The following is a 12,839-nucleotide window of genomic DNA, read 5'->3' on the forward strand; positions in this document are numbered from 1 at the left end:
TATACCCTGGAAATATACTCAAGCAAGCTGTGGCTGGATGCGTGAAAAGGAACTGTAGTAGAGATTAAGTTGATGAAGAGCAAATTGCGGAGACACGTGGAACGTGGGAGCTCGATCATGTATATGATATATGGAAATAATCTGTTAAAATGCTAAAAATTATTTATTTTATAGCCCATGGAAAATGCAATATCATGCTAGAATGTTTTTTTTTTTTTTTTTTAACATTTTTTAAACATATATATTCATATATTTTGCATATCATTTTGATTTTTCGTAAATTAAATTAAATGTTTTTTTTTCTGATCATTTTTTAAATATATACATGCATAAATATTAAAATATACAATTTTGATTTTTTTTTCAAATTTAAAAATAATTAATTAATATTGAATTAATTATTTTAATATAGTAAGATGCATAACTAGTATTATAATTAATAAATAATTTAATATACCTTTTATTATAATTTTTATAATTTATAATTATATGAATTTACCTAATATTATATACACATATTAATATAGCTAATAATATATACAATTTTATTATAATTTTTATAATTCATAATTATATGAATATACCTAATATTATATACAGATATTAATGTAACTAATATTATATACAAAATTGGGTTGATTAACTCCGATTTTTCGCAGTGCACCTTGCATTGCTTTAGTCTGCTTTCGTCAATGTTAGTTAGGGTATTTGAGCCGTTGTTCATTATTGCGTATCCTTCGCTTAGCTGTCCTCGCAACGCATTGCAATTGAATAGAGCCAAGAGTGTCTAGTGCCTAGTGCCTTGCCTCAAATTGAGCGTAAGACAACACTTTTCGGTTGCTCATATCAATTGGCTGCGCTCTACTTTGTGCTCTTGCTCCTTCTCTCTCTCTCTCTCTCTCTCTCTCCTTCTCTCTCGCTCCCTCTCTCTGGTTCTATCTGCCAACAGCTTTCTACATATAAATGTGACAATTATATTACTCGCGGTGGGGTGGCATAAATTTAGTTACTCACTCTCACTCTTTCTATTACATTCGCTCACTCACTCTCTCTCTCTCTCCCCCTTGCACATTTCTTTTCGTCAGTTGAGCGGGGCGTAGCAAATTTGTCGCATTTTGTTTTGCTGTCATGTTTATGGCGTAATATTTTGCGGCCGTAAATACACGCCAAAAATGCTAATGACCGGCTCCAAGGGCAGGGTGCGGGCTCATCGGGGTGTAGCTCAAGCTGGTTAGACGCCTGGCCAGATAGTGTGACAGTTTGCGTTAGTTTTGTATTTCAATTCGCCAAAAAAACAAAAAAAAGGGAATGGGAAAAGGGAAAAGAAAAGCCAACAAAAACAAAAACAAGTATTGATAAATGTATTTGGCACACAGCGGAGCTGCAGGCACATCATATGTCAAATTTGGGCCTTGGCGATTATTCTTAGCACTTCGATTGTGTCTGCGTGTGTGTGTGTGTGTGAGCCTTTGTGTGGGTGCTCGGATATATGACAGAGAACAAAATGAAAATAACAAAAAAGAAAAAAAAAAAAGAAAACAAGTAAGAAAGCTCTAGTCGAGACTGCTCGACTACGAGATCCCCTGAACCCTACAAGCAACTGATATTTCAAAAATAATTAGCAAACACACACGCACACACACACACACACACGCATACACACACTCACATATACAGGCGATTGCGCTTGGGTTGCGCTGCAGTGTTGGCAATATAATGAAAACTTATTTAATAATTTAATTTCTAGACGTACGATCGTAATGAAACTTTCAGAACGTAATCATAATGTTAAAATGTATGTGTATACCGAAGCTCAAGTCTCTAGTATTTGATATACGACTTTTACAAAGATGAGGGTGAGGGGGTGGATTTAGGTGTGGGGGGGTAAATTTTAACATAAACCGAAATTGTATAAAATTCATCTTAATATACATTTTAAATTTGGAGACTCTAGCTTGAAAGATGTAGGAGATATAATTATTTAAGTGATCTTCGATAAGGTTTTTTATCGATAAAAAAATATCGGAATGAGTTATCGTTTTTTAGTGATAAACTCGATCTGCGCGTGATATATACGGACATTTTAAAAAAAAGTTGAAGTCTCTAGCTCTTATATCTTCTGAAATCGACGCGTTCATACATACGGACGGACGGACGGACGGACGGACGGACGGACGGACGGACGGAGGGACGGACGGACGGACGGACGGACGGACAGACAGACGGACAGGGCCAAATCGACTCAGCTTGTCGTCCTGATCAAGAATATATATACTTTGTGGGGTCTGCCACGCCTCCTTCTGCCTGTTACATACTTTTAACAAAACCATTATACCCTGATTTCCCATTTTCAATGGGTTCAGGGTATAAAAAGGGAGAAAAGCTAGCATTTTCCACACGCGAAGGTCAATGGAAAGCGCCTTTTCAAACCGCTTGCAGTCGATGTGTGTACTTTTACAGTAGTTATTGTTGTTACCGCCAAAACGGCAATATCAGCAACAATAACAATAACAACAACAACAACGACAACACAAACAACATCAAGAATCACAACAAAGGGAGATAACGAGGCGAGACATGACAAGGACAAGGCCCCCCAACTGGTAAAAACCTTATGGTACGAACTTACAGCTGCTGTATGTGTGTGTGAGTGTATGTGTGAAGGCTTAAATACATATGTTTTAGTGTAATTACGGTACATATAGATATTTGGCAAAGTAATCAAAATAGTAAATCAAATAAAGACTCCATTTAGTCTTTAAAGCAGTCATCAAATTTTCATGCCTCTGGCAATTGGCGAATGGATGATGAATAAAAGACAAAGACTAAAGTTAAATCAGCTATAAGACTATACATACTATACTTTATTTGTAATAGCATCATTGCTCATAAAAATTTAAGAGATTTGACAGCCTGAGTCGAAAAACTTAGCCCTACTTAATGCTAAGTGCAAATTTAACGTACAGAGGGAATACTCATGGACTAAACGAAATGTATGTAAACTCTCTGAGTGAGTGAGCTGCAGCGGTCCATGTGATGTCCTGTGATGAGCTACAACAATCTATGAAGAGCTGACAAGTTTGATTTATAGTGGTTATGGATATTCAGAGCGGGTTGGCGATGAAACTACTCATAACGTCTTAAGCTGTACCACTGACTGGTCAGCGGCTGTACTCTGCGGCGGCTTAAAGAGAAAATCCTTTTGTTTTAAATTCCTATACATATACATGTGTAACATAATGTCAAAATGCTCTCCTTGTATATTGCAATACAATCGTTCGCACATTATTCATAGTGTGCTATCTCTTTTCTTTCGAGTAAAAACCAAACGTGGTAAAATTATAATATGCATTTTTATTTGAATAATGAATTACTTCTTAACTCTCTAAACTCCAGTTGACTGAAATTAATTAATTATAAATATGTATGTATATATTTGTATTATTTTTAATATCTTATACACACCTATTAATATACAAAACAAAATTAAAAGTAGGTCTGTCTTGATTTTACTCAAATTAATCTAATTTTCTCTCCAGAGTGCTGCTCGTGCTGCATCGGCATTTACCGTCATACATATGCGTTCATTCCACTCTAAGAGACAATTGGAGACCACTTTGTAGATTCAGTGATCGATTCTATTAAGGCTGTGTGTGCTATTGCACTTAGATTTGTGAAAAATCTCATTACCACTCTCTGATATCTAATGTTCGTTGCTCAGCTTCTGTTCGATAGTACGAAGTAAAGAGTTGGAATTGCCCTGATCATATGCAAGCCGAATGTAGTAATAATGCCTTGTGTGATCGTTGGTCGTAATGCTGCCAGCTCCAAATGTATTGGATCACTCATCATCCTACTCGCATTAGCCAAAATTAGTTAAATAATTTCTTGCTATCTGCATGCAATTCGATTTCGCACTTGGAGCTCTTCAATCATATACATACATATGTTTGTATTTCTCTTTTAAGTGCAATCAATATATGTATATTTGCCTTCGTGTGAAAGACATCCAAGAGAATCAGAGGTGCAAAGGCGTATGTATTTGTGAAACAGCTGTTCGCAATGAGCAATGAGCACAGCTTTTAGCAAGCTTTTAGCAACTGCATTGTGAAATGCATTCAATTTCGTGATCTCTGTCTCAGCAGTAGTTTCAGTCAAGTTCTGTAACTCAAAGGCTTTCAAACACTCACAAAGTTAGTTTTCTTATTTCATTCACTCAGTCAATAGTGCTGTGTGATGTCTATAAAAAGCGAAATGGAAATTAAAGAAACATCAAGTAATTGAAATGTTTATTAAAGACATTCAGTGCCTGTGTTAACTGTCCATCTATTTTATTTAATTCCCGGTGAAGCTGCCATCAAGTCCACATCCAACGTATTGTCAATTGGCGATGATAATGAATTCTTGAGCATCAAGAAACCCAAAAACAATAATTCTAATCCAAACTGCATTCGTAATGATTTTAGAAAACATTTTTGTGCAATATTGACGGGTATTAAAACACCCATAGAGCCTAAGATCGATTGGAATTTAGTGGACAGATTTGGAGCGACGAGTATTAAGGAAAATAATAAGCCCAGGCAATATCATTTTTATGGTCAAAAAGGATGCAGCGGCTGGAAATCTCATACGATTATTTCGGGTCCCACATTCAATGCAAAAGAAGTTTTCAAGTACGTGAAAAATAGACTGAAAGATGAAAATTGGATATCCGAGAGTGTCATAGAAACACCACTTCGAACAAAAGTTGGTACAAGCCTTCATTACGGCTCCGATCAATACATTCAAAAGATTGTCTCCGAAGCACTCCATGCCGAAGCGAAGAGGCTGTTGAACTTTATACAATATTTACACAGGAATCATAATAATAAATAGTTATAAAATAAATAAAAAATATGTATATATAATAATAATTTGTACCATTTATAGTATACCAAATATCACATATATCAATCATATATTAAATTTATCTTATATGAATCAGGATACTGTTACTGAAATAGATGTTAATTTTAATTATTTTGTAATGTCTCTAATCTCTAAATTATTAAATAAATGGATTTTTATTCAATATTCTAGCTCATTAGTTTTTAGATCTTTCTCTATCTCTTTCTCTCTCCCTCTCTCTTCTACTCTTGTTGAAAGCGCGCGAATCAGAGACGCTTAAGCGAACAGCTGTTAAATGTAAACAACTTGATTGAAAACAATCTAACAAGCTTTTAGAGAGCTTTCCTATATTTTTTTTATGAAATTGTTAGGTCACCACATATTTCTGCTATTTAATAGAAAGCTTTTGACTCTCAGAGTCACAAAACTTAGTTTTGGCGTTTCAGTCATTCCGTCAGCTGTTCGGTCTCTTTAGCTTTCGTACTGTAAAAGAAATAAACAAAGAATAAACATGGAAAAAAACAATACAGAAGTGGAAGGCAAGTCGGGTAATACAACTACTTTAATATAACAAACAAACAAATACAATAGCTATAATATCCATATTCAGACGTCACCGAAATAACGTCTGCGACAAAAGTGCTATCAATTGGCGATGACGAAAGCCCAGAGAGGGAAAAGAACCGCAACACAGATATTCTGCAAGAGAACTTAAGAAAGCATTTATGTCAGCTCTTAACTGGGAGCCGAACACCCATTGATGTTGACGTTGACTGGGATAAAGTGGATAGATTTGGCGTAGCTAGCATTAAGGAAGATAATCAACCCAGGCGCTATCATTTTTATGTTCTGCACGGTAACAATTACAAACCGGGTGAGATTAGCTCTGGGCCTGTCTTCGATGGAAATGCCATGATGGAGATTGTCAGAAAGCGATTGAAAGAAGAGAATTGGATATCCAAAAATGTCATTGAAACACCGCTCAAAGCTAAACTTGGTAGTGAGCCGTACGCCTCCGATCAGTACATTCAACAAATTGTTTCCGAAGCACTTTATGGAGAATCGCCAAGAATATTTAGGTTCGTGCAATATTTACATAGGAATTATAAATAAATACATTACATGGAAATTATAAATAAATACTCGATAACATTTTGTGTACATGTATTACTGAAGCATAGAAACAGAATGATTTACTGACTGCCAATAATCACACTGACTCATAAAAGCTTTATCATAGTTTATTGAATTTATTTTGGCTAAAACTGAAAGCTTTTATTTGAGTTCTTATTGAACTATAACTAATTTAGAATTGATTGTAGAATATATTTGTATATTTAATAAAAATATATACAATATTTTGTTTTTATTTCTATGGTTAAGCCGCTTGATAAAGAAGCAGTTGTTTATTTATTTTTGTTGTCCACAAACATTCAAGTGAACAGCTGCTCGATGTCAACAATTGGCGAAGCTTTTATCGAGCTTTTCGATTTCATGATCTTAGCTTTTTACGTTCAAGTTCAAGTTAAGCTAAAAGCTTTCTGCCAGTCACAAAGTTAGTTTTTACGCTTCAGTCAGTCAGCTGTGCTGCGTTTTGTTGATGTCTATAAAAACCGAAATGGAAAGCGATAATACGGAAAGCGAAGAGACTTCAGGTAATTTGAAAGTAAATGAAGTCATTCTCTATAAAAAAAAAAAACTATAGTGATACATCTTTATACAAATTTTGTTGAACATTTCAAACTCGAATATTCATCAAAGTAATTTATTTAATTTGCAGTTGTAACCTCAATTAAATCCAAGAACAATGTACTATCCATTGGAGATGACGAAGACTTAATTACAGATAAGTCAGAAGAAAACAAGAACTCATTTCATGATGCTGTCCGAAAACATTTGTGTGTGTTAATAACGGGTATTAAAACTCCCTCCAAGACTATTGATATAGGGAGTCCAGTGAATTGCTTTGGAGCGGCTCGCATTATGAAAAATAATAAACCCAGTCAATATCGTTTTTATTGTCTAAAAGACAAGGATTGGAGATCTCATATGATTATATCTGGCCTAACATACAATGCAAAGGAGGCTTTTAAATACGTGCAAAACAGACTGAAAGAGGAAAACTGGATATCTGATGATACCATAGTAACACCACTCAAAACAAAAGATAGTCCTGGTTTGTACCACGAATCCGATTTGTATATTCAGAACATTGTTGCGGAAGCGTTAGATGCAGAAAGGGAAAGGTTGCTTAAGTTCATACTATATTTACACAGAAATTATCGTTAATATACCAATTTGAGAATATAAAAGTTTCTTGTAGCTTTATCTAGCTGAAAGCTTTCGGTAGACTTGCGAAATTACTAACGATTAGTATTAGGCTGTCTGCAGTGTATATAAAGCGTCATTGAAGACTGTTGCCAATAAAAAAGCCAGAGATAGTCAACTCGAACAATTCCAATCGTAGAATAACCAAAATAATTATGAATAGCGAAAAGGAGAGAGAAGATGAAAAAGGTAATTGAAATTTGTGCATTGCAAAACAAGAAAAGAATACAATAAATAAATAAATAAATAAATCCCCAATTGCTTACCATTTAAAGCTCTGGTGACACAGACATCGACTACAAAAGTTTTGGCCATAGGAAATGCGACAGAGGTCATAAAGCGCCCAAGCCCGGAACAAATTAAAATCCCAAACAATTACAATAAGGAAAAGCAATTCAAAGAGGACTGCACCAATTATTTAAGTTTAGTACTGATGGGAAATCCAACGCCAGTCGACGATGTCAGCGGCTTGTGTCCCATTGAATGGTTTGGAATGGAAATCATCAGCAAAGCGAATCAGCCTACTTGCTACAAGTTTTACTGTTTTCCCGCACAGAGAACTCAACCTAAGCATGTTAATGTAAATTACTTCTACCAGACAATCAATGCACATGCCATTTTGCGCGATGTTAGGCGATTTCTGAAGGAGGAACGTTGGATGTCTAAACATATTTTAATGGGACCACTGAAAGCAAAACTAAATCCTAATGCTTATTACCCTGAGCAAAATCATATTGAAACTCTTATTTCTAAGGCCTTCGATATTGAGCGAGAGAAGGCTTTCCCGTACCTGATGTACTGTCACAGAGAACATGTACAAAATAGGAAGTATCGTAAATAAATTAGATAATAGCTGTAATTATTTATAAATATAAACTAAAGACCAAACTTATAGAGATATAAATGTAATGTGATAATATACATATGCATATGTACATATGTATGATTATATCTCTCATTTATGAATACGTAAATGTAAACAACCAACTTGAAAAAAATAATAATAATACAAAAAGCTTTCAGGGAGTAGCTTACATATGTCCATGTATGAATAAATAGCAATACGATTTCCAAGTGAGATGCATTTGTTTAAACCTAGGCGAAAGGTAAACATGGAAATCAATAAAACAGAAATTGAAGAAAAGTCAGGTACTACGAGCCTTCCTTTATAATACAAAATATATCTTATTTTTATGATACACAGCCATAGCCAAAATAACATATACTCCAAAAGTATTATCAATTGGAGATGACGAAATTACAGCTAGCGAAAAATCTATGGAGAACCGTAACGTGGATATTCTACAAGAGAATTACGAAAAACATTTGTGTCAGCTCTTAATTGGGAGCCGAAAACCCATCAAAGTTGTCGTTGATTGGAATAGAGTGGATAGATTTGGAGTAACTAGTATTAAGAAAGATAAACTACCCGTTCGCTATCAATTTTGTCTGTTGCTTGGGAATTTTTACAAGCCGGGTGATATTTTCTCTGGACCAGCATTCGATGCAAAGGCAATTATGGAGATTGTAAGGAATCGACTAAATGATGAGAATTGGATATCAGAAAAAGTCATTGAAACACCTCTCAGAACTAAATTTGATCGTAGTTTATACCGCAGCTCCGATCAATTCATTCAACAAGTTGTTTCAGATGCTCTGAATACAGAGGCGCCGAAACTCTTTAGGTTCCTGCAATTCTTACACAGAAATAGGCATAAATAAATACCATGTACGTATACGTATAACATGCAAAAAAAAAGTAATCTCTTCAGAACTTGATTAAATAAATACTGTGTATTCATTTTTAGTGTAATATTATACATTCTGCTTATACATTGTGACGTCATAGCCTCAGCTCGGCGCTTTTTCATTTCGGCACTTCATAATGCAACCATGCTAAAAAGCTCCAATTGAGCTTTCAAGACATTTTTGTGAAATGTTTGTATTTCATTCATTCAGTGTATTTATGCTGGCGAACGAGAATAATATTGACATTGTCGTAGTGCATTTCTAGCCAACTGTGATAAATAATACCGAAGAAATGATTAAGACTGAAGACGAACAAATTACGGATAATAAAACTGATAAGGCAGAAACAAGTAAGCAGCAGTTTCTATATTCCTATTTTATACCATTAAAGTTGGATTTCTTTTAGCTGTAGCTTTAGTGACGTCAAAAGTCAAAGTGTTGTCCATTGGAGATCAGGAAGAATACTTGAAGCCAGAAAAGCCGAAAGAAACTGAATTTGATAAACAAATCTTTTATGATGAATGCAGAAGGCATTTTGGTCAACTCTTATTGGGAAGTCGTACGCCCTTTGTGTCCAATAATTGGTTTGTGATGGACTTGTTTGAAGTGAAAACAATTGAGGAAGACGATGAGCCCAGACGATATCAGTTTGAGTGTAATATTGGTGGTTCCCCGGGCAAGTACGTGGAGCGTGGCGTATTCGGCCAGACCCTCTATGCCGACGAAGTAATGCACGAATTGCGAAATCGTCTGAAAGACAAAAAGTGGATATCGAAGAATACATTGGTATTGCCCAAGAAAACGGATCTTACCCGGTCGACCTATCGCTTTGCAGACGAATACTACATTCACAATATGATTGTTGACATCATCCAAGGACAGAGATTCAAAATTTTTAAGTTCTTGCTGTATTTACATCAAGAATATGCAAATGAAAGGCATAAGCATAGATCTTAAGAACCGTAAAATTAGTTTCTATATAAGTAATTCCATCCAATAGTATATGCTCTTTGTAAGATATGTTATATATAAAAAAGAAATTGTTATTAAATTGATTTATTTTTTGATTCACAACTATCAAAAATTTATTACTTATTGTATTATTATTATTTTCATGAAGCTTTCAGCAAACAATTCTTTGTTGATTTGATGTGATTATAGACCTTAATATCGTGTGAATTACCACATAATACAATTTTTTAAAATAAATATATATATTTATATATATGTTTGTATATTCTAGCCGCTAACAACTTGTATAAAAGCTTTTGTTAGGCTTTCTCTACTTTTATTATGAAATTATTTATTAGCTGTAAAAAACAGCATATAAATGAGCAGCAACAACTGAAATCGTTAGTTGACTATGCAGACAAAAGTAAGCTACAAATGTATACTTCTTCTATCAGACAAATTTGTATATTTCTGATAGTATATATGTATCTGCTATAATAAATGTATAAGACCATTTTAAGTGACTTTAGATTAACATTAGACAAATGACTTTATAGTACTTTAAGTATTGAAAGTAATATTGAAGTTTATTTTGAACGTGACAGGTTGTGAATCGCGCTGCCTCGTTTGAATCTTTCACAATGGAACCTTACTCATAATGTAACTTTACTATAAAGCTTTATTTGAGCTTTCAATACAATTGTGAAACTATACTGCATTCATTCAGTATAGCAGATCTGCCGGCGAAAGGGAGAACCTTTAGCATTTGCAAACTGCATTCCAATCGAGTAGAGCTAGTCAGCTGTGATACGTAAAAGAAATGATACAGACTGCAAAAACAAGAGAACCAATTACGGATAACAATGCTGATAAGGCAGAAACAAGTAAACAAAACTTTCTTTTCTGCCATTTGTTCACACTAAAGTATGACTATTTTCAGCTATGGCTTCATTAACGTCGGAGGTCAAAGTATTGTCCATCGGAAATCGGAGAGAGCACTTGAAGCCAAAGAAGCGTGCTCTCAAATTTGATAAGCAACTCTTTGAAGATGACTGCAGGAGGCATTTTGGTCAACTCTTACTGGGTGATAGAGCACCATTTGTGTCCAATAATATTTTTATGATGGATTTGTTTAAAATGGACACAATCGAGAAAGATAATCAGCCCCGACGATATCACTTTGAGTGTCATCACTGCGCTTGTCCGGGTAGCTCTATGAAGTATGGCATATTTGGCCACACGCTGTATGCCAGTGCGGTAATGCACGAACTGAAAAGGCGACTGAAAAGCCACAATTGGATATCGAAGAATACACTGGAAATACCAAGAAATATCATTGGTCGTTCGTACTATTGCCATGAGGACGAGTATTACGTGCAGAATATAGTATACGACATTCTCCGCGAACAAAGACTTAGAGTTATTCAGTTTATACTTTATTTACACAGAGAATATGTAAGCGTTAGGTAAAAATTTTAAGAAATCTTTATTTATACTTTTGTAAACTGTTTTTACTAAACTAAGTTAGCAATTATAATTAATGAAATTCTAAATTCATAATAGAACAAGCAATAAAGCTCTAATCGAGGCAGTGCTGCCAGCTATTGAGCTCCGCTCTTTGGTTGTCTGCCTCCCAAAAGTAAGCGAAAAGAAGAGAAACAGAAGCTATGTATGTATGTATGCAACAGCATTCGTTTGGTATTTATATTCAAGTGAAACGAAGCTAGAGTACTTGCAGCAGCAGCGAGTGCTCCCATTGGTCACTGAGATCTCGACTGCAACGATCTCTACCGAGCTCAAAATTTGAGAGTGACTCTGTGAGTGTGAGAGTGTCGCCCTATATAAATGGCAGCAGCTGCAGCATTTCTTCAGTCGCCTTGGTGTAGGTCAGTTGTAGAGTGAAGTAAAGTGAAGTGCAGTGTGTGTATATATATATAATGATCGTTCAGTTAAGCTTAGAGGAAAGACATAGAGAATAATATTATACTTAAGTACTTAGAGAAAATACTTAGAGGAAAGACTTGAAAGAAAGACTTAGAGGAAATACTTACTGGAAATACTTACTGGAAATACTTACTGGAAATACTTAGAGATAAGGCTTAGAGGAAAGGCATAAAAGGAATACTTAGAAATATTTAGAGGAAATGCTTAGAGTAAACACACAGAGAAAACAGTTATAGAAATGACTTAGAGGAAACACGGTAAGCACTTAGAAGATTTACTTTGAGAAATAACTATGAAGAAATACTGCAAATCGTACCCATTCAGATATATTTTGTTGATTTCCTGAAATCTTGATTGTTGGTCAGCTCGACTGAAATTCTGTTTTCTTATTAACAACTGACAAAAAGTTAACAAGTATTGCTACATTATTTATTTTACTTAAGCATTTAAATTCTATTTATTGATATACCAAATATTCTGATTATAAGTATTACAATATATAAAATAATTCAAAAGCTTTTCATTAAAACTGCCGTTGTTTTCTAGCTGCAACTAAAAGCTTTCTTTGGTGGCTTTTGCCAGATTTGTGAAATTACTGATGATTATTATTGTGCAGTCTGCAGACGTTTGCAAATAATAAAGTCAAGGCAGCCAAATTTAAAGCACAACAAATAAAATATATAACAAAATAATTATGTACAACGAAAAAGAGACAGAAGATGACACAAGTAAGTTACATTTCTGGCAAGACAAAAAACAAATAATAATAATAATAAACAAATTCAAATCGTTACCCATGTAAAGCTCTGACGACACTGACCTCCACAACAAAGGTATTGACCATTGGAGATCCGAAGGAAGTCGTAAGTCGCAGAAAAGCTAAACAAGCTAAGATCGAGAATAGTTTCCGCGCGGACTGCACAAATTATTTGAGTTTAGTTTTGATGGGAAATCCAACGCCAGTTGACGATGTCAGCGGC

The 12,839-nt window shown here is 34.7% G+C and overlaps 3 protein-coding genes and 1 long non-coding RNA gene across 4 annotated transcripts; all 4 read left to right on the forward strand.

The window, feature by feature from the left end:
• Positions 1 to 5,317: 5,317 nt before the first annotated feature.
• Positions 5,318 to 6,121, forward strand: LOC149091125 (uncharacterized). The gene is made up of 2 exons (XR_016197162.1): positions 5,318 to 5,435; positions 5,498 to 6,121. It is a non-coding gene; the product is annotated as an uncharacterized LOC149091125 (long non-coding RNA).
• Positions 6,122 to 7,208: 1,087 nt separating this feature from the next.
• LOC149091126 (uncharacterized) lies at positions 7,209 to 8,074 on the forward strand. Its single transcript, XM_089262079.1, has 2 exons — positions 7,209 to 7,404; positions 7,491 to 8,074. Exons 1-2 carry the CDS (start codon positions 7,371 to 7,373, stop codon positions 8,054 to 8,056), a joined length of 600 nt encoding a protein of 199 aa, XP_089118205.1. The 5' UTR covers positions 7,209 to 7,370; the 3' UTR covers positions 8,057 to 8,074.
• Positions 8,075 to 9,126: 1,052 nt separating this feature from the next.
• On the forward strand, positions 9,127 to 10,048 carry LOC115563949 (uncharacterized). Its single transcript, XM_030387706.2, has 2 exons — positions 9,127 to 9,314; positions 9,371 to 10,048. The coding sequence occupies exons 1-2, from the start codon at positions 9,257 to 9,259 to the stop codon at positions 9,919 to 9,921; spliced, it is 609 nt and encodes a 202-aa protein (XP_030243566.1). The 5' UTR covers positions 9,127 to 9,256; the 3' UTR covers positions 9,922 to 10,048.
• Positions 10,049 to 10,664: 616 nt separating this feature from the next.
• Positions 10,665 to 11,406, forward strand: LOC149091127 (uncharacterized). The gene is made up of 2 exons (XM_089262158.1): positions 10,665 to 10,799; positions 10,856 to 11,406. Exons 1-2 carry the CDS (start codon positions 10,736 to 10,738, stop codon positions 11,383 to 11,385), a joined length of 594 nt encoding a protein of 197 aa, XP_089118284.1. The 5' UTR covers positions 10,665 to 10,735; the 3' UTR covers positions 11,386 to 11,406.
• The last annotated feature ends 1,433 nt before the right edge of the window (positions 11,407 to 12,839 follow it).

Source organism: Drosophila navojoa, chromosome 5 (genome assembly GCF_054131105.1).
Source record: "Drosophila navojoa isolate 15081-1374.11 chromosome 5, UAZ_NAV_1.0, whole genome shotgun sequence".
Lineage (NCBI taxonomy): Eukaryota > Metazoa > Arthropoda > Insecta > Diptera > Drosophilidae > Drosophila > Drosophila navojoa.